This window comes from Nomia melanderi, chromosome 13, assembly GCF_051020985.1.
Source record: "Nomia melanderi isolate GNS246 chromosome 13, iyNomMela1, whole genome shotgun sequence".
Classification (NCBI taxonomy): Eukaryota; Metazoa; Arthropoda; class Insecta; order Hymenoptera; family Halictidae; genus Nomia; species Nomia melanderi.
Genome location: NC_135011.1, coordinates 1428317 through 1448923, shown reverse-complemented (window position 1 = coordinate 1448923; position 20607 = coordinate 1428317). Strand labels below are relative to the sequence as shown.

Below are 20607 nucleotides of genomic sequence, written 5' to 3'. Positions count from 1 at the left end.
CGTTTCGCTGTCGCGATAAACGAGATACTTAAAAATACGTTCGAAATACATCAATTAAAGAAATCGTTTATCCACGACTTTCTCGGCACCGCTAGATTCATTGAAGATTAGGAATAAAGCGACGATCGATGGGACACGACGGACCGAGGGAACGGCGTGTCACCGATGACGGCTGTCGTTAAGACGTCGGGACGAGATTGTGGAGGGGACTATGTCGGCGCGCAGCAGAAACCAACCGTGGTCTTTTAAATCGGCGGCTACGGGGGATTTAAAAATGGCCGAAACCGCTTACCCCTTGGCGTCTGCGGCACCGTCCGCCCGTCCCTTCCCTGTCTCTCTCGTTCCGTTTCATTCCACGGCGTCGTATCGCGTCCCGTCCCATCCCGTCCGGTCCCCGTGCATCCCATACTGTACCGTACCGCACTGTAGCGCGCCGTACCGCGGCGCACCGTAACACAACATAATTCTATATTATGTTATTCGAATAACACAACATACCGTCTCGTTCCATCCCGTTCCATCCGACGCAGTCGGGTCCGATCCTACACCATTCCAGCTTCTCCCGTCTGCCCCCCTCTCGCCCCTCCGCCGCCTCTCTCGGTCCTCGTTCTTTCAGCTGGGTCGAACGAATACCATCAGCTGACCGGTTTTGGAGGGAAATCGACTCGATACCATTTCGAGTTTCACCATGTTCGAACGGCGACGAACGGTTCGTTCATAGCGCGTTATCAGGACAAGGTCATTGTGAGCGTCCCCAGGGATTCATTGAAAGTCGATTCGACTTTCGAGGGACTGTTTCGTAAATCCTCCTCGTCGCTGCATTCTTCGAGTTTATTGCTCTGCTCCCCGGTCATCGGCGGGTATGCGCGGAATGAGTTTGATGTAACTTCTGACCTTGGTCGTGTAGGTGTAAGCATGTGAGAGTGCGAGCGCGAGGATGGAGGGGAGTCGCGGGAAAAAGCGGAAAGCGAGGCACGGGTGTGTCGCGATGTAACGTACCCACGGGGTACGTCGCTGGTGTCCTTCTTTGTGAGCCGAGATCAAAGAGACGGTGCTACCACCCGCGCACAGCTCCTCGGAACAGGTAGCGGGGGGGATATATTCTCGTTGGTGTTCTTTCAGTTCGCCCCGACACAGGTACCCGCGCGCCGGTAACCGGCGAGCCGGCCTAAATCCGAAAGTTCCCGGAGGAAGAAAGAAGTTGAATGCGCGTCTAGCCGGGCCGCCTCGTTTCTCCTCGCTTCGGGGAATGAGTTTCGCCGGGATTTCCCGAATATTTCCCATCCGCGTCTTTCACAGGTGGGAGCACGTCCGTGCCGACGCCACGTATTCGCATCGTTCACGGGCACGTCCCGTAGGTTCGATACTTTGGGACCCTTGTTAATCCGTTCTCTTATTCCCTCGGCTCGACGTTAACTGCGATCATAGCGTATTTTCTTGCTCGGAGGAAATTGGGAGTACGATATCGTGTGACGGTCCAACGACGGTTAACCGTTGCGCAACTTCCTCTTCCACATCCACCCGCTTGTTTGTCTGCATGCCTGCGTGTCTACCCACACTTGTCTCCTCATCATCCCGTCACCTCATCCGTTTCATTTTTACTTCTATCTTTCTCGCCCCCCCTCCTCCTCCTCCTCCTCCTCCTCCTGCCGTGTTCGCCGGCTCTCTTACCTTTGTAATGTTTGTCTTCGGCCGCCTCTATTTTTCTCTGTTCTACCCGCACCACCGTGTACTCTATTTACTCCGTCGCCTCTCCGTTCCGCCTTGTTCCTATGTTCCTATGCTCCTATCACGGCGTTCCCCACCCACCGGCATTCCCTCCGACCCCCCGTCTTTCTCTCTTCCCTCTGTTCCCTCTCTTCGGCCTCCGTTCCCTCTCTGTTCTCTCGGTATCTCGGCTCTCCGTTTCTCCGTTACTCTTTCGAAGCGCTTTAACTCGACTCTTAACGGCGGATTCGTGCCCCCAGCAACAACGCCCTACCAACCAATTTTTTTCTCCTTCGTTTCCTGCCTCAACAGGCTCTTTCTTTCTCTCGCCTCCACCTCCTCCTCCTCCCCCTCCCCCTCCTCCTTCGCCTCTCTTCTTTCCCATTTCACCCGTTGCTCTTCTCGAGTCGGTATCGCGAGCGCGCGAATTCGAATCAGATTTCGTGCGAAATTCGTTAGAGCCGAGACGCGGACGGTTTCGCTCGGAGCGAGGACGGAAACCATGGCCACGGTCGTCTTCGTGTATCGCGGTTTCCTCTTTCCTCCCATGCCGCGCGGCGCGACGTCGGGAACCAGTGGAACGCGTCGCACGCGGGAAACTTCTCTTTTCGCTCGGCTCCTCGAGTTTCCCGATTCTCCGCGCGATCGACGCGCAAATCGTTATTTCGAAACTGCTGGAAGTATCTCCTTCTGAAGATCTCTCGGGACACGATTCGAGCCGACCGTGATCGGCACGAACGCGTCCACGTTTCATGGAAACCATAGAGATATTCATTATCGACGGAACGGCGAAGATATTAGACGATCGAGCTCGACGTTGGACTGCCACGATAGAATTTAAAGATCGGGCACGATTCCGGAGCGAACTCTGAATGTTAAATGTCGAGTTTTCAATGGAACCTACTGTAAGTTCGAGTCTCAACTTCGAAATTCCATTCCCGGGGAGTCAAGTGCTCGGAGCACCGTGGATAACGAGAAACGTGGAAAGCTCCCACCTCGCTCTCTCGCCTCATACCCGAATTGCCGGCATTAAGGAGAGAGAGAAGCCACGCTCGAGAAAGACAACGTCGAAGTTAGCAGCGGTGGGCGCGACCGAGAGCCGTTGCGTTACTACGCGTTCGCGCGAGAGCCGTGGTAACCGTAAAATTTAAACGAGAGGCCGTTTGAAACTTTGAACTTGCTAAGAACGGCCGCAATCGTCGCCGCTGTCGATCGATCGTCGCTTCTCCGTGATGTCATTTTCCATCGATGATCCTCTGCCACTGTATCGAACGTTGCGTCGTTCTCTCCTCGTTCCTGTCGATTCCGATCGACGGTATTCCGTCCGGAGAACGAGCCTCTACTAGCATATCCTAAAATTCGAAGAGACTTTTAACACGTTAAGCGCCATGTCACTGGTGACTGACGCTTCTGAATGACTAAAACACAATCGTAACGTACAAGACAACCGATGTGAAGTAAAAATGATTAATAAGGCAACTAAGTTGATAACAGTTTTCCTACAAAAGACAAACTCTATGGAGAAACGCTTAAGATTTTCGTGGTTAACGTGTTAAATCTCTAAATCCGATTCGATTTCCTTCGACCGAACCTTACGCTTATAAAGAGCCCGAAGTGCATGCTCAATTGATCTATAAAAACAAGGAAACGAGCGTTCATACGACAGATTTCTAAAATAACGTAGAAAATCGAGTTTCGCGCGGGGAGAGCAGATGCGGGCTGGTAACATGAATTGAAGAGGTCAGAGATGCCACCGCGGTTCGAAACAAACGATCTAACTGGTCGCCGGCCGTTTCCTCGCCATTCTTTCGACTCCGATCGTCGACGCTGTCTCCGGCGTTTCCTCCGCCGGTTTTTTCCGCGTTCCCTGTAACCGCTCCACCTTCTGTCGGTCGTTCGTATACCGGTCATGCGCGTCTAGCTGGTGCACATCCGTCCGTCGGATCTCTTTTTTCCGAACGGCCGGGGTTGTGTCGAGGTCGTCGCCGCCGATAGCGGCGGCGATGTTCGGTCGGTTGTAGCGGCTCCGATACGAGGAGCAAGATCGAAACCGAGACCGAGAGACCGAAAGATCGAGACCAAGACCGAAACCAAGATTGGAAAGAGGCAGAACAGCGTTCCATCGGGTGGTTGCTCCTTCCTGCCCCCTTCCTTGTCCGTCCACCCCTTCGCTCCTCTCCGTTTCATTGCCGTGCACCGTCGCGAACCTCGGTGTCGCCTCTCCCCACTATGAAAGACCACGACCGACCGTTGAGATTTAAATTCCTCTTCGGGTGGACTGAGAAGAGACTCCCGGCCTGGGAACGGGCAACGTTCCTGTTCAGGACGGAAAGAAAATGACCGGCGGCGCTTTGACCGTCCACGTATCGCTCCATCATCGTTTTTCTTCCACGACCTTGTCGTTCGCCTTCGCCTCTAACCGATTTTACTCGTGTTTCTTCGAATTGTAACTCGTAACGAGTATTTGGGAAATTGACGAAAAACAATCTTGTACGAATCTGTTGTCTAGAGAAGAGACTGTATCATCTATTCGATGGCTAGATCGAGAAACATAGATTTCTAGGGTACCTTCGCCACTAACCGATTTTACTCGTGTCTTTTCGAATTGTAACTCGTACCGAGTATTTAGGAAATTGGCGAAAAACAATCTTGTACGAATCTGTTGTCTAGAACAGAGACTGTATTATCTATTGGCTAGATTGAGAACCATATTTCTAGTTTAACACGTTGAATGCCAAGCAAATCGAATTACTATAGTTCACTCAATGAAACGACGATTATTCGCAAACATTTCTATATTATAAATAATGCTACCCATTGTGACATTCAGTTTGAACGTGCAATGGTAATCCAATTCATTCGAATGATTTGATATTGAATTTTCTCCATTTTGTGTGCTTTGCTCTATGAAATCGCGTTCAACGTGTTAATTGGTCAGTCAAATCTGTTGCCTAGAAAAGAGACTGTATCATCTATTCGATGGCTAGATCGAGAACCATAGATTTCTAGTTTAATTAGTCAATCATCTTCCATTCCAATTTGCCATTCGCTAACACGCTACCAGTTGCAAACCGTAAACAAACCTCACAGCGACACCCCCCTCGCCCCTGTGCCGTCGTGCCGGTCAAGTCGTTCACGAAATCGACTGCGCTCGATTTCGTTATATGTGGGAGGCGTAGTGCGCACGCCCCCGGTAACGCTTTCGGTTTCCCCTATGTGGGCATGGTGTACCGTATTGTCTAACGTTCGGTTTCGCGATACGCTATAGGGGCACAGCTGTTACGCGCTGTTTACTCGAACGCGAATAATCGATGGATAAGCCGGCCAAACCTTCTCCTCCGAATCACCGTACATAACCTCCAACGAGCTCGTGCGATTCCCTCGCGAATACGGTTACAACGATCGAACGATCCTCGATCGTCGTTCTCGATCGGTTTCCCTCTTTTCCATTTTCTCTCGTAACGGTGCACGCTTTCTTTTCTCCCCTCCCCCTCCCTCTCTCTTCCTCTCTCTTTCTACTTTCTTTCTTTTTCAACGCACGCACACTGGCGCACTCCACCTCTTATCCCTCTACCGCGTCCCTCCGTCCCTGCGCCGTCACCGTTCTGCGCCTTCTATCACCAGCTTCGCGCCAACGAGATACCTGATAACGCGAATAAAGATAAACGGAAGAAAAGGGAGAAGCAGATAGAGAGGGAGAGATGCAGCGATAAAACGAACAGCAGAGAAAGAAAGAGGGAGAAAGAGGGAGAGAGAGACGAGAAAGGAAGATACCGTCGCGATATTTCGGTTGCGGTCGAGCGTCGATAAGACCTGACCGCGTCCCAAGGTTGAGCCGTTTTACAGCCACTGTAACAGCGCCATTCCCAGAAACACGCTCGTTCCTCGCGAACGCTCCGCTCGCGGTTTCGTGGCACGGTTACCGGTGATATCTCTGCTTCCGTACCCGCATCCCGATCGATTCGTGTTCATTCGTCTTTCATTCGGCGTCAACGGAACGCGCGCGCGGCGGTTGATCGTGCGCGCCGCTCGCTCGTTTTTCTCTTTAGCTGCGACCGACTCGAATGCACGGATGAAGATCGGTGATTTTCTTGCTCGTTACGATAGTTTTACGGTCCTTCTCGTGGTTGGCTACGATAAAGGTAACCTCGTGACCTCGATCTTGATGTATATTGTTAACCAGTTAACTGTCACGAGTATACACGTCATCGTGAAGCTTGACATGATATTAATTCTTCCAGCGATGAATTCTTCATTTTTCAAACAAACATGTAATTCTTTGTTTCGCTTTGATCTTCAACCCCCTAAGCTCGAGTGAAAATAACAATGCGAAAGCGAAGAAGAAAAATCGTTTGATATTTATCATTTACATGGGGTTGTAATAACACTTATTTATTCGAGAATAGAATATAGCCTTTTTCCATGGAACAGAAGCGCAGTATATCGAAATTGATTTTTTTCGAAATAAGGCTGGAGTTTTCTCTCATTTTCGATAAATTATTAATAACAAAGTAGTCAGATCGATCTCAGTAGAGAAACAAATCATAGGGCAAGGGGTTAAGGAACAAAGCTGTTTCATTCCAATGTTTCGCTTATCGAGGCATTATACAAAGTTTAACATTAACATTCTATAGTTTTACTGCATCAAATCAAACGACGATTGATAGTCACCTCTCGAGTGCAAAGGGTTAATAACGCTAATCTGATAACAATATACTGCAAGGATTGCAACGTCAAAAAATTGAACAATAACCTCTGTTCTTTCCCACAAAAGAATAACTCTACAGAAAAAAACGGCCAGAATTTCCATGGCGCTTAACGCGTTAATGTACTCGAGCTCGGCGTCAGATAATAAAGGTCGGCATTAGAGTCGGTTTCTTCGGATTTGCGCCCCGTACAGGAAAAACCAACCCTGGGAAAGCCTCACAAGAAAACGACACTACACCGATCTCTGTCCATGTAATTAAAATGTTTGCCCACGACTTAATCTCCCAAACACGAACGTTTCTTCTCGGCGTTGATCCGCGCGCGGTTAATTCCACCGTACCTCGCCTCGCGTTAATCCCTTCCCCCGTCCCCGTATTTGTGATCGCTCTTATGTACCCAGCACAAATGGCGCGAGTGAACTCCGCCCAAAAAACAGTCCGGTAAGCAATCGACCACTGTAATGGTCTGGATTTTACCCGGCTAAATGGAAGCTGGGAACAGTGGAGTCGGAGATTAGAGGCCGTTCATCGAGCGATCATTGCTGACTATCGCAATAATCGTAAAAGTTCCTTTTCATCGGAGTCAGCGAAGCGTTTCCTGACGTCGCGAAAATGTGCTTGTTTTATGGCCACGCTGGAATGATCGATACTCGGTGTCGGTTTTTACACTGTTTAACCTAATGTCTCGGAGCCTATCCATCGTTCGCTTTTGTCCGTTCGAGCTGGAATCGGTAAGAGCAGTCTATTGTGAAAATACGGCGAGCAGATCGCGAAAGAATACAAGGTGGCCGGAGGTAAATCCTTCGCGTGCCTTTACCTGTCCACATCCTCTACCTGTCCGGCTCTCCAGCGCTCCTCTGCCTCCGTCTCTGTCTCTATCTGCTGTTTCCATCGTCGCTTCTGCCTTTGTCTCTCGTCTAACGCTCAACATCTCCTCAATTGTTTCGACTCGACCGACGTGTATCATCGACGCATTGTCCCCCGTGAAACGCAATAACTTTCCTTCCTCTCCGTGCTTTGTTTCGCTTTGTGTCGCTTCGCGTGAACCGTGGACACCGGTCGAATGACCGGATTTGAAATTCTTCGGTTAACTTCACGCGCATCCCTCTGTTCGCCGATTAAACCGATTTCCCGATGTTTGCCTCTTGTTTCTCTGCACGCCAAACAGGACGTATCGTTTGCTTTCGTAAACAGTTCGACCAATTACGTAGAAGCGATTAGCGTGAAATCTCCGGCGATTCACTCGAGCCGATCCCACGATTTCTCACGGCTTACCGAGATTACGAGGGTGTCTCGGAAAGCCGGCGCTTTTCCGTTGCAACAGATTGCGGCTCAACGAGCCATTGAATCTCGATTTCGTCGTTATCAGAGTTCCTCGTGAGATCTACGAATCTCTCCCTTCCTCCAAACCCTAATTCGTCGATGCTTGTCTTAGAGAAGCGACGATTTTTACCGAGTTCCCTGCGATTTCGTCAGTTAGAGGGGAGTTAACTATCGACGAGGGGTTCGAACAATTTTTATCCCGCTTCCCTCCCTCCCGATTCCTCGGCGACGTATTGCAAATTTCCGTCTCCCGTGCGGCGCATCTGCGACGGCTGCGCGTATCGTAAGAATAGCGAGAACCAGCAAGCTGTCTCGTACGCCCTTCGAGATCCCGAAGGAACAGATGATGATCCCGTTTAGGAAGCTGCAAAGCTGTCTTGCTCGCTACCAGACTTTACGGTTACGGGGTCATCATCCACAGTGGTTCTTCGTCCCGTTCTGTCGACTCTGACGGATACGTTTCCATTCTTTCGCTCGACCGGTTAACCGTTCGTCGATCGTTAACATCGCCTCTCGCTATCGCGAGATCCCCGAGGAACGCCGCTGTTTTTACTGTTCCCGGTTGCGAGAAGCGGATTTCGTCGGCACTCGTAGCGGCGCGATTCCGATGATTATTATATCTCGATGTCGAGGAAACGATCGGAACGGTCGAACGGACTAACGGAAGCGTCGCGCGACATGCGTTAACGGTTCCAAGGTTTGAGAACCTTCGGACAGGTATGTTACGTAAACGTGTGCCTGCGCTTCTCGCGGGTATCGATGGAACGCGCCGCGACACTTATTCTCGCGTCGTGTTATCTACACGATGTACGCGCGAGCGCGTGTGTGCGGCCGCTCGACGACCGAATCGGTTGGCTGGAGGAACGGAAAGAGAAGCATGTTGCAATTGTGTACACTTTAGAATATCTTCTGGAAGTTCGTTTAGACAATTAGAAATTCATTCAGACATTTGGCAAACTCCCGGAGAATTCTTTTTTGTCTATTTTACACTGATGTGTATAGGTAATTCTGTTTATTGATAATCTTGCATAGAGCGATGCACTTTAGAATCTCCTCTTGGAACTACTTGTTGGAAATTCGTTTAGACAATTAGAAATTCATTCAGACATTTGGCAAACTTCCGGAGAATTCTGTTTTTTGTCTATTTTACACTGATGTGTATAGGTAATTCTGTTTATTAATAATCTTGTACAGAGCGATGCACTTCAAGAGAATCGGTAATGCAAGGATTGTGTGTGTAATCGTTGAGAATTTCAACGAAATTAAATGAACATAGAATGTTTAATTAATTAGTACAGTTTAATTTCGTGGGGCTGAAAACAGGGACATTGAATTCCAAGTAGGGAAAGACTGGAATCGACCGATTGAACGTTTCGAAAATTCGGAAACTCGTTAACCGGTTTGGCCAATGAACGGTTCATGTATATACAGTGGCGTTCAACAGTTTTTCGAACTTTTCTACAGAATATAGCCTCTAGGGCCTCGTCGTTGCTACGTATAAAGAACACAGAGGATACTTTTAAAAAATCAGCAGCATCCTACACGTTTCTTCAGAAATAAATAAATAATACCAAAACTCGAACACGTGACTCTTCGAATACAACGAAAAGGAAATGATCTTTTATAGCATCCATCCCTGTAAACAGTCGTTATCTATCACACTAACAAAAATTCCTCCGAACTCATCTTCCGAAAAGCGATCTAGCCGGAAACTGTTGAACACCTATAACATCTCTGAGCGTCTGGTGTCCGTGAGCAGTGTCTGTCACACGTATACGTGCACGTAACCGGCGATACATGTGTGCATATGCACTTAGCGGTGCACCATCGGGGTACCCATAGTTGGCACGTGCCAACCATCACAATGGATACGACCATCTGCACTCCTTCTTATAGAAAAATCAGAGTCGTAGGGACACGGGCGTTCGCCCGATTCCGCGTCCCCTTCTAGTCCGTTATACGAACGAACGAGCGAGCGAGCGTACGACTCGTTTCGCAGGGTGGATCAGACATAGAGCAAGAAGGCCAAGGGGAGGCAACGCCTTGGTTCGCCAGAAATTCATTTCTCGAAATTGAGCCTCTATCGAGCATATCGAGGTTCGCTTGAAAACAAGCAACGCTTCGCGCGTGAGACGACGTAACGTCGATACGACTCGTTTCGCAGGGTGGGTCAGACATAGAGCAAGAAGGCCAAGGGGAGGCAACGCCTTGGTTCGCCAGAAATTCATTTCTCGAAATCGAGTCTATCGAGCATATCGAGGTTCAACGCTTCGCGCGTGAAATGATGTAACGTCGATACGTCGATCGAATCGGAAGTGCTTCCCAAGATGTTGCGTGCAACGTGTTACGTGTCGCGACGTGGAAGGTGCGCGATTTGGCAGCTGCGAGCGAGGGGTTTCACGTACCCCCCCGACGTACGTGGCAGAAAGCAGCTGAGCTACCTCCATGGCACCGCGCGCGCGCGTTGTACACGTTCGATTCCCCACAGCGAATAATCTTTGCAGTTAGGACTGCTGGGAAACGACCCGGTGGATCATACGTTCAACTGTCCGATGCTCGTTCCGCCGAGTCAACCACCATCGCCGCCACCCTCGGCTCGCCTTCTCGCTCCCTCCTCACGGGGGAGCGCGCCCTTTCCTTCTCCGTTCGTTCGTTCGCGCACTCTCGACTAATACGTCTGGCTCGGTCCGGTTCTCTGCCATTCTGTCCCATATAGTTTCATAGAAACGCTCGTCCGCAGAAGAATCGCCGACAGATTTTTCCGATATAGTCACCGGATGAACGAGGGAACAGGTTTCTCGTAACGATCGAGCGACCGTTGGCGCGAACGAGATCTTCCGAAATGGCGCTCTAACGATTATTAATCCTTCGCGCTACAGATGTCTTTCGTTAGAGATACTCGACGTTTTTTAATCGAATACCAACGACATTCTTTCGAAGTTAACGAGGAATCGCACGTAATTTGAAGAAAGGGGCTGTTTTAACACTGCGTACCGGCTACTTTTCAGAAAACTGAATTGTTCGGAGGTTTTCAGTGAGATCAACTTATATTGATGTACATACGAAAACTCGGATATATTGTTATGTAATGTATTTTAAATGGACAATCAATTTGAATCAAGTTTCATATTTTTCCAGATACTATAGTAATTAGCGAAATTGCGTAGCTAAGTGTCTTTATACGAAAACGAGATTTCTCGTTGCCAATACGCAATGTGTTAATATTGTACATGTCGATGCATGGGAGGTTTAATGTTAAATGTCACACTCTATAATTTTGCTGTGTCGAATCAATTGGCCACTGAGGCGCCTACGGGGTGCAAAGGGTTAAAAGATCGGGGAATCTCTTTTTGTATATTTTATACATATATATTTATATATATGTAAAACATTGTACATGGACTTATGGGCCAGCTGTGGCCTAATGTCTTTATTTTATTAAAAAAACATTAAATAAATTTTATAGTTTCACCGTATGAAAAAAAATGGTGACCTCTCGAGTGCAAAGGGTCAACACTAGAACTACCAGACTCCTCATCCACCTTACTAATCGCCAGAACTTCTCGTAATTATGAAGATGATCTGCATAACAATATTTCCACCGTATGAAAACAAAAGGTGATCTCCCGAGTGCAAAGGGTTAACTCCTTCAATCTCAATCTCCTCATGCTTTTGTACTCTCCGGCAATCGAGCGAAACCGTTATCGATACAAAATATTTTCGGCGTGTAAACGGCGGTTGGCCTCTTCCCGCGACCCGCCCGTTTCAATGGTGAATCCCGTATACATTGATACACGTCCAGGGAAACGAGCAGGTACCTGCCGTGTGAAAATCTCCGAAGAATGCGAGGGTGGTATCGAAGATCAGGTGAAGCATTGTGATCGCCAGAATGAAAAAACGGACCGGAGTCGTACCTGCCGAGAACTGCATCCTCCGGAATAGTCGGTGCATCAACCGACGGCGTCGAGACCGGGGAGGGACGCGGCGGGCCGGGGGGTGAAGGGCCCGGGTCGAGCCGGACCGAGACAGGACGAGACGGGACGGAACGGGGCAGAGACGGAGCGATCGCCGCTCGAAAGAACGAGAGAGACGGCAATGGACCCTTTCAATGCGAGCAACTCCTACGGTCGGCAACCTTTTCCGCTCTGCTATCGGAATCGAGGAGCCCCATAGTCCGTGAATGACCGAAATCCTCCCATACGCGAGAGGGACACACGATCCGAGCGGAGAACCGGCGATGGGGGTGCGCCGGATTACTCGACGCAAATTTTCCAGGATCGCGTGCACCGGTCGTGTTTTTCCATTTTCTTCGACGCTAATTTTCCAGGATCGTACCGGTGTAGTATTTTTAGATTTTCTTGGACGCAAATTTTCCAGGATCATATATACAACCGGTGTAGTCGTGTTTTTCGATTTTCCTAGACGCAAATTTTCCAGAATCACGTATACGACCGGTGTAGTGTTTTTGGATTTTCCTGGACATTAGGCAGGTTGCATGTTGGAACTGTGATCGATTAACCTTTGCACTCGGATGTTTCTTACTAGAAATATTTAATATTCCTGAAGATTTTCAACGTGATTCAATATATCTATTACTCGGTTCATTCGAATTCGAAGTGAATATTATTGCACTGTAATCAACTATTATAGTTAAAAGGAAATATAGGCGTAACATATGCTTAGAATTCTTCGTTTTTCCCAATAAATGATTAATGACAAAGCAGCCGTGTCGACCAGACTTGAGGAATATATCATAGGCCAAGGGGTTAACGGGGTCTTTGGGGAAACCCGGGAGAAAAGTGCGAATGGTTCCGAATTGAGGTCACTGAATGATGTTATGCTTTAGATGGAAAAATTGGAGTTGGCGAGGTAGAAATGAAAATGATTAATTAGAATCCGTTGAAATGCAATGACGAGTGAGACCGTGATGATTTCGGGGGTAGTTTGATATGCATCGATGGTGTTTAATGCGCGCGGAGTCAAAGCGAAATTATTTTATTACCTGTGTGTTAGCTTAAAGGTAAACTTTTACTTCGAGTGGACAATGTCTGCATTTCTAAACTGCCGATGGAAACATTTTACACGAGCTTGGTAGCGGAGGTAAATAATACCGGAAGTAGTTGACCGCAGGTTTACCGACAGGATTTTCATCCGTTTCGAATTTGTTCAGGGGAATTACAGAAAGTATTTAGTTTCTGCCACCTGTACCGATTTTTACCTGTATGGAACTGGTCGATTTCACTCGTATCGAATTTTATAAGCATCATTTGGTATATGTTTCGATCAATTTTTATTAACACAGTGATAAAACATGTATCCCGATTGTTTACTCTTAAACCTTTAATTTCTAAGATCTAAATGAACCGATAACAATTTCCCTGAGAACGATAGAACAAACTGTACAGTAAATCTATTGTTAACTCTTTGCACTCGGTAGGCGACTATTTTAAACCTCGTTTAAAATTATCTATTCTAAATTATCGTCGTAATTTCGCGAACTGCCACACCATTTAAGGAAATATTCAATTTGATTAGAACTGATTACTGGTTTAACCCTTTGAAGTTGTTTCTCTAAGAAATAACCTGCACTCAACATATTAACCCTTTGCACTCGAGAGGTGACTCTCAGTCATCACTTGATTCGATGCAACAAGACTATAAAGTTGAATATTTTAATATTCAATATTTCACGTAACAATACGAAGTTTAATATTTTTCTATGAATTTATCTATGAATTATCGTTAAATCAATTTCAAAAAATACCACCTATACCTCGTCAAAAAGTGTCGAATATTTCCATTGAAAAACTCCCGAGTGCAAAAGGTTACCAAACAACAAATCCTCCACAACAATTATCTCTCTCCCATTGCAGGGGTGGCAAGATTGCACTGGCACATCCTGTAACCCCGTGCATGCAAGTGAACGTCGGAAAGAGAGGAGAAACGACCAAACGAAAGAACGAACGAACGGACGGACGGACGTAACGAAAAACGGCGGCAAAGAGGCAGAAAAGGGCCCCCCATAGTGGTCGGCCTAAACAGAGAATTCCGCGTTCCGTTCTCCCTGCATACCCTGAGAAGATTTAGGCGGGCCCTTTCCCAGTTCCCGATTGGTCGGCCCTTCCCCCCACCACTCGCCGCCGCCCCGTATAAAGTCACAAGTTTCCCGCCTGATCGAGTAGTTGGTCTCGACGAGTCTCGCGAAGTAGTCGGTGCGTCGAGTGCGTTCGTTGGTTGATCGGACGCGTGTCGACGCGCGTCGTGACGGTGTGTGTCCGCAACCACCCGATCGTTCCCTACGAAAAAGTTCTCACACATCATCTCGCCCCGTCCCGTCTGATCGCACTCGAATACGCGTTTCGATCTCCGCTCTACAATGTTCTGGGAAGGTGTCACGGACTCCTGCGAAGTGTGCCAATGCACAAGGTACAGACACACGTACATTGGGATACATTCGGTCGCTCGGACCCTTCGGTTCCGACGGACCACGCCGGTTTCTCGCTCGCCGGTGGACTCGGACGTGTTCAGTGAATTTTAGTGAGGTTAACTCGATAACGCTGTCGAGCGCGATCGAATCGCGCGGAATTGGGAATTGGCGCGAAATCGATGGGGATAGACGTAGCTCTCTGTGATCGGAATGTCTCGGATTCCATCGGGATATTATTGCTTCGAAATATTTGTGTACGACGGAATCTATTCTTGGTTCGGATAACGGGATGAGATTTATTTAGTGTTTATCAGTTGGGAGTTTGAGTTCGCGTATGTAGATTTATTAGGTAAAATCTCGTTTCTCGAAACAATTGCGTCGCTCGATAGTTTGAACTTCCGTTGAGTAGTTTGAACTACATTTTAATATGAAAGTGGATGTAATAGGAGTTTTTTGGTAGTTTATGTTGATTCGAGTGTGTTTAGAATTTTTGTAGATTAATGGGAATCAACGGGAATTAACGTGAATTAGCGTGGACGAGTCACGTTCGTCTCGTGTTTCGTAGTTGTGGGAATGTTAGGTTAGGTCGAGCGTGGTTTCGACTGCGTCTCGAGTTGGCGTCGGTGATTCGTTTCCGTTTACGCGCAGCGGTTCGTGTATTCTGAAGGTTTGAATGGTTTTGCAGGCTCTTCAAAGATGCCTTCAAGTTCAAGAACACGCCGGAGAGCTCGGTGAAATCTGGGCCGAAAGCAAGACGACTTCTTGGCACGGCGTTCCGACATTTGCCGAGAACGGAACCGGTCTCGCCATCTGCCGAGAAGGAGAATAACAGTTCTGGCTGCAGCCCGCGCGGGAATAGCCCACAGAAGGTAAGCGTTTCGATTTGAATCGATGTTAACGTTACGGATGTTGCAACGCGGTTTGTTCTATTTTTCTAGGAAAATTAGTGCTCGGTTTTAGACTTTGGAAACTCGGGATTTAACACTTGGAACTCTAGATGATTTTGTAATCTTGCAACTGCGACTAATTTTTATAGTGTTCATAGTGAAAATTAAAAATGCTATAATATTTTAGTAGTTTCTTTGTTAGTTTTTGTAGTTTCTTTGATTCATTAAAATATTTAATATTATTCCTGGTGCAATATTGGAACTCAGAATTCAAAGGGTTAAAAATACTGCTAGGACACATAGTCTCAATTGTTTAGAAATTGCTCAGTACTTGGAAGTTATAGTATTTTATATATTTACATTAAAGTTACACCTATAATAAAAAAGATACGTTGCATAGTGGTCATTGAATTTCATATTGGAAGGGAAACTTTGAAAATCAATATATATCTATTGCTTCATTTTTCTATATTTTATTTTATATTTTAATGAGCGATTTATAAAATTCAAAACACGTCAGTACGATACATTCCATATACACAGAGGTAACAAAACCAATAACATCTCTTCGTTCTGTCACAGATGCCCGGCCTCGGTAAAAGATGCCGCTACCCGCTGGAAGATTGCGACCCGAACAGCCAAGACAGCGGGTACGAGGCGAGTTACCTAGAAAAGGAAGAAAAATCTCGAGAAGTATTTCGATTTTTGGAACCAATGGCCGTCGCCCCGCGGCGAACGTCGATCGAATGTCGCAGCCCGGTAGAATCTCCGGTGCGATCGTCGCCGCAACGGATACGCGCGGTGCGATCCTCGCTCTTCCGCACCGTCTCCTCCGGCTACGAGAGCATGGACGACGGTTTCAACGATCTGATCGACGCCGAGCCTCTCGAGGACGCGAGCCGTCATTCGCTACCTGAAGACATTTCCTCTCTACTTTGCGGCGACATCATCATGGGCATCGGTGACCCGCTCTCCGACTCTCCGTCCGCGGCGAAAATGGAATCGAACAGCCCGAGCACGCCGGAGTTCCCGCGCACGAATCGCACCGACAACTTCAGACGTTCGATCTCTCTACAAACCGAAAAGCCGGAAACGCGAAAGAATTCCTCCCTCTCGAAGGTGCGCTCCTGCCTGTTCCGCTCGCCGAACGCAGCCTCGTCGACGACCGAGCTCACCTGCGACTCGCACCGATCGGCAGCCGCGTGCTCGACCTACTCCATCGCGAGTCCCATCGCGGCGACGACGACCTCGACGATGATGGTCACAGTCCCCGCGGCGCACCGACGGCGAATCGACTACGCCGACGAGAACACGAGCATCGGCGACTTCGAGTCCTCCCCGACCGTCAGGACGTTCAAGAGACCGGACCCACCGATCGACGATAGCCCGAAACTAGTCAAAAAGTCGCGGACGTCCGGCAGCAGCATCTTCGACGCGATAAGACACTGTCGCTCGATCGACGCTTCGCCGTCCGGCGCGCGGTTCGGCGGCATCCCCTTCCAGAGGAGCTTGTCCGACGCGTCGGCGACGATCACGGTGATAGAGCCGGTGGCGACGAAGGCCGACGACAAGATCGAGATCGAGACCGCCGCTGAAACTGAGACTGAGAACCACGCGCTCATCGAATCCGCGATTCACCGCAGCACCACCGACAACGATCTCACCGGCGACTTCAGCAAGCCCTGCGTCCTACCGTTGGCCGTCGGCCACCACGAGGATCTGAAGTCGATCTCGACGGAGACGCTGGCCGCCCTGATCCGCGGGGACTTCAACGATCGCATCGGCTCCTTCACGATCGTCGACTGCCGTTATCCCTACGAATTCGATGCGGGCCACATTCAAGGGGCTCTCAACCTGTACAGCAAGGACCTGATCGAGCGGAGTCTACTGGAGCCCCTGACGAACGCGCCCAAGATTCAGCCGGACACCAACAAGAGGAACATCCTGGTGTTCCACTGTGAATTCTCGTGGGAACGCGGCCCGAATCTGTCGCGGTTCCTGCGGAGTCTGGACCGGCGACGGAACAAGGAACATTATCCTGCCCTTCATTACCCGGAAGTGTATCTGTTGCACGGTGGCTACGAGCAATTCTACCGCGAACACAAGGGACTGTGCCTGCCGCAAGGCTACCGGCCGATGAGACACCCGGACCACGAGGCGGACCTCAAGCAATTTCGTAGCAAAAGTAAGAGCTGGCACGGCGAGAAATCTAGGATCACCGGTTTCACGACGCGGACCAATCTGAGGCGCTTAGGCTTCTGAACGCGTGTCCGAAATTCTCTCTTCACCGGCCAACATTTTTCGTTCCTCTTTTCGAGTACAATTTCTTTGTTTCCACTTGGGACTGAACCGAACCGAACCGTTGCACGACCAGAAGATTGTACTAAAAAGCAAGCACCACCACCGGATCATTATCTTGAAGTACTTTTCCTCCTATCGTCACATGTACATAGCTTGTCTCGCATTTAATACGCTTACATTACTTAGTGAATTTTAGTACAAGGAAACGGAAAACGCTTATATTTCCATCGACGAGTAACACGAATGAATACTGTGCGGCGTACGGGAGAAGAACTCGCGTCGTTGCGAATCTGGCGCGCGTCGATGCTCTCGCGCGGACTTGGACGTATGCGTGATATGCGTGAATACCAATGGGAACGATGGAACGCTCAAACTAGATCGCCAAAGGACAAGGGCGGGTCCGTCGAATATTTGCGGCGGGCTCGCCATCTTTGTGTATTCAACTTCTAATTTCTGGTCAGACCTTGCGATCTCGTCGTCGTCGTCACGTTCCTTACGTGAATCCTGTCGCGCGCGCGCATTACTCGCTTTATCTGTTGTGTAATGCACTCGGCGGTTCAAGACAATTGTTGTATAGCCAAAGTTCAGCGTGTTCGCGCACGCCTAGAAAAAAAAATATTTTTTTATTATGTATTTCTATGGTACAACACGCGCTAAAATCTTTTATGATCAGAGATTTAAATTGTTCTTTTTACGTGCAAATTTCATTTAGTTACATGTACGTGTGTGTTGAAGGAATGAACGAATGCGAATGAACGTATGAACGGACGGGTCGGATGGTCGCGGACGGATGAAGAAGCGAGGGGAGACGGGCAACTTTAGGTTTACCAATCGTATGTATGACACGTACATGTTTAAGCTATGTATCTATATATAGATGTATATTAAAAAAACATTATTACGTTATGTATGCTTCTTTTAGTCTGCAACGCCCATTCTACAACCACCCTACAACCATCCCTTACAGAAGAATCGAGTGAGTATAGTCTCAACGTTTCTCTTTTACACTTTATTTTTCTTTGGTAGCTCAGCAACGAGACAAGCGAAGATTACTGCTCTTGACCTCGCACGAAGGACAATGGAATATTTGTAATTAACACTAGGTTTACGGACATTTATTGTACGGTTTATGTTACTGTTCCTAGAAAAATTCATGTTGGTTCTATTCGGATTTTGGAAGGTAGATGTTTAAAAATAGATAATTAAGGTACACTGGTAATTGCATCAATCAAAGGCATAAAAATTTACCAAATAGTATTTATAAACTTCAATATGCGTCAAATTATGCGTCCCGTAAACCTAGTATTAAGAGTTTCCTTCAGCAGTAGACAATAGAATCAACCTGTTTTTATCGTAGATAACTACAGAGTTAAATCAAAGAAATCTATGACGTCACCGAGTACTTGCTTATCTCCGATAATACATAATATATGTCCTTGTAGTAGTAGGCCATTTACGTGGACTCTCATTACCGTTCTCTAAAGACTGCGTTCATCAAATAGAATCAAACGCAGTATACACGACGTTAAGCTACCTACATTCGACTCTGCAATAAACTTAAAAAGAATTCGTTTTTCAATGAGAATTCCAGGCGGCCCGAAAGTTCAGGGTCGTACACGCCCCGCGCGGCGCGGAACGCGACGAAGAATAAAAAGCACGCGAACAGCCGAGACGGAGACGCGAGTTCTTCATTAAGCAGAAACGAAGGAAACGTTACGTTCCGTTTAATTTGCAGCGAATGAAACGACACGAACGGGAACCACGTCGAGCGCGGCGCTGTGAACCGACCATAGAGTATTACGTCGCGAGAGGAAGCTCCGTTCCTTCGACGAAACTGTTTGCCATGAAACGATCGAACCACGGTTAAATCGTCGAGCCATTTGATTGGTGTACAAGGTATGCGCTAAAGTGAAAAACCAAATTAGCAGCTCCAATTAGATCTGAATCTTGACCAAAGAAAGATCCGACCGGGCCGATAACACCTTGATAAAAATACCGACGAAAGTTCACGCTCCGAACGATAACGATCTGTATATATATATTAATCGTGTACTTCCAGTGTCTTCCATTCCGTTCTCTGTTTGGTCCGTGGGCTTCGGGAATGAGACTGCTTTCGTTTGCCGGTAAGTAATCATTTCTACCGACGCTTACATAAAGAACAGCTTTCATCGCGATCTAGTAGATCGTAGACTCTGCCGGCGTTATCGCGTGCCGACAATTGACGATCATTTGATTGCGTGGTAACAACGATAAGCGTTGCTCTACTAATTGGACGTTATTCTTCCAGCGAGATTGATTGCGAGGAAACCTCCAGTCGAAGTTACTCCGCGTTTCGCTTCATCCATGGCTGACTCGCTGAAAACCCACGGCGTCGTGCCGGACGTGATCGACAAGGCTCCGGCGAAGTTGCTGAGCGTCGTTTATCCGAATAACATCACCGTGGACGTCGGCAAAGTCCTGACCCCGACGCAGGTCAAGGATCCACCCACGGTCACCTGGGACTCCGAAGCGAACGCGTATTACACTCTGTGCATGACCGGTACGTATTTTCGAAGATGGCTGTTTCGGACGTTGTGTAATGCATCTATGTAATATACCGCTGTGTTGTAATTTATCTGTGTGTAATTGTGATGTATATATTGGTTGCTGATAATCGTCTCTGTCGCAGATCCCGACGCGCCGAGCCGGCAGGAGCCGAAATTCCGGGAGTGGCATCACTGGTTGGTGGGGAACATTCTCGGCGCGGACGTTTCCAAAGGAGAGGTCCTCTCCGAGTACGTCGGCTCCGGCCCGCCAGAGGGTACAGGGCTCCATCGTTACGTGTTCCTGCTGTACAAGCAGCCCGGCAAGCTGACGTTCGACGAGAAACGCCTGACCAATCGAAGCGGGGACGGCCGGCCAATGTTCTCGATAAAAAAGTTCGCTGCGAAGTACAAGCTCGGCGATCCCATTGCGGGGAACATGTACCAGGCGGAGTACGACGACTACGTTCCCATCCTTTATAAACAGCTGGGAGCATAGAATCCCTCGATTTATTCCACACGTTTTTGCATATTGTTCTACCGACACACCTTATTAAATGTTATGTCACTGTAACCGAAACTGCTCTTTTTTTTTTGATAACGTAGAAGTACGTACTCGAGGACGTAGCTTTAACTCATTTGCATCGCGATAGCGGAGAACTGGTTCTCGCAAATGTTTCATGCATCCAAAAAAATGGCTCAAAATGTACGAAAAAATAATGTAGCCACACGGC

The 20607-nt window shown here is 48.1% G+C and overlaps 2 protein-coding genes and 1 long non-coding RNA gene across 13 annotated transcripts in view; 2 read left to right on the top strand and 1 right to left on the bottom strand.

Annotated features, from left to right (window-relative positions):
* LOC116433465 (uncharacterized) overlaps nt 1–19236 on the top strand; it is a 28210-nt gene extending 8974 nt beyond the window's left edge. For 6 of the 11 annotated variants that reach the window (XM_076373180.1, XM_076373178.1, XM_076373179.1 and 3 more), the window contains 2 exons: nt 14849–15032; nt 15633–17312. In XM_076373180.1, the coding sequence (XP_076229295.1) occupies nt 14849–15032; nt 15633–17312 (1864 nt within the window). Of the gene's footprint in view, nt 1–13928; nt 14163–14188; nt 14513–14848; nt 15033–15632; nt 17313–18086; nt 18185–18273; nt 18328–19086 lie in introns of those variants that run through there. The other 5 variants (XR_012999953.1, XM_031991589.2, XM_031991590.2 and 2 more) reach the window with 5 other exon arrangements.
* LOC143175211 (uncharacterized) lies at nt 15508–19089 on the bottom strand. The gene is made up of 2 exons (XR_012999954.1): nt 18254–19089; nt 15508–17954 (listed from the first exon to the last, which is right to left on the bottom strand). It is a non-coding gene; the product is annotated as an uncharacterized LOC143175211 (long non-coding RNA).
* Nucleotides 19096–20453, top strand: LOC116433468 (protein D2). Its single transcript, XM_031991599.2, has 4 exons — nt 19096–19247; nt 19411–19474; nt 19639–19890; nt 20020–20453. The coding sequence occupies exons 2-4, from the start codon at nt 19453–19455 to the stop codon at nt 20370–20372; spliced, it is 627 nt and encodes a 208-aa protein (XP_031847459.1). The 5' UTR covers nt 19096–19247; nt 19411–19452; the 3' UTR covers nt 20373–20453.
* Nucleotides 20454–20607: the final 154 nt, after the last annotated feature.

Excerpts from the sequence above, each read along its gene's own strand:
- LOC116433468 (XM_031991599.2), top strand. The coding sequence starts at position 19,453 with ATGAGACTGCTTTCGTTTGCCG. Across the intron at positions 19,475-19,638 it reads GAGACTGCTTTCGTTTGCCG|CGAGATTGATTGCGAGGAAA; the intron begins GTAAGTAATCAT and ends TTATTCTTCCAG. Across the intron at positions 19,891-20,019 it reads TTACACTCTGTGCATGACCG|ATCCCGACGCGCCGAGCCGG; the intron begins GTACGTATTTTC and ends TCTCTGTCGCAG.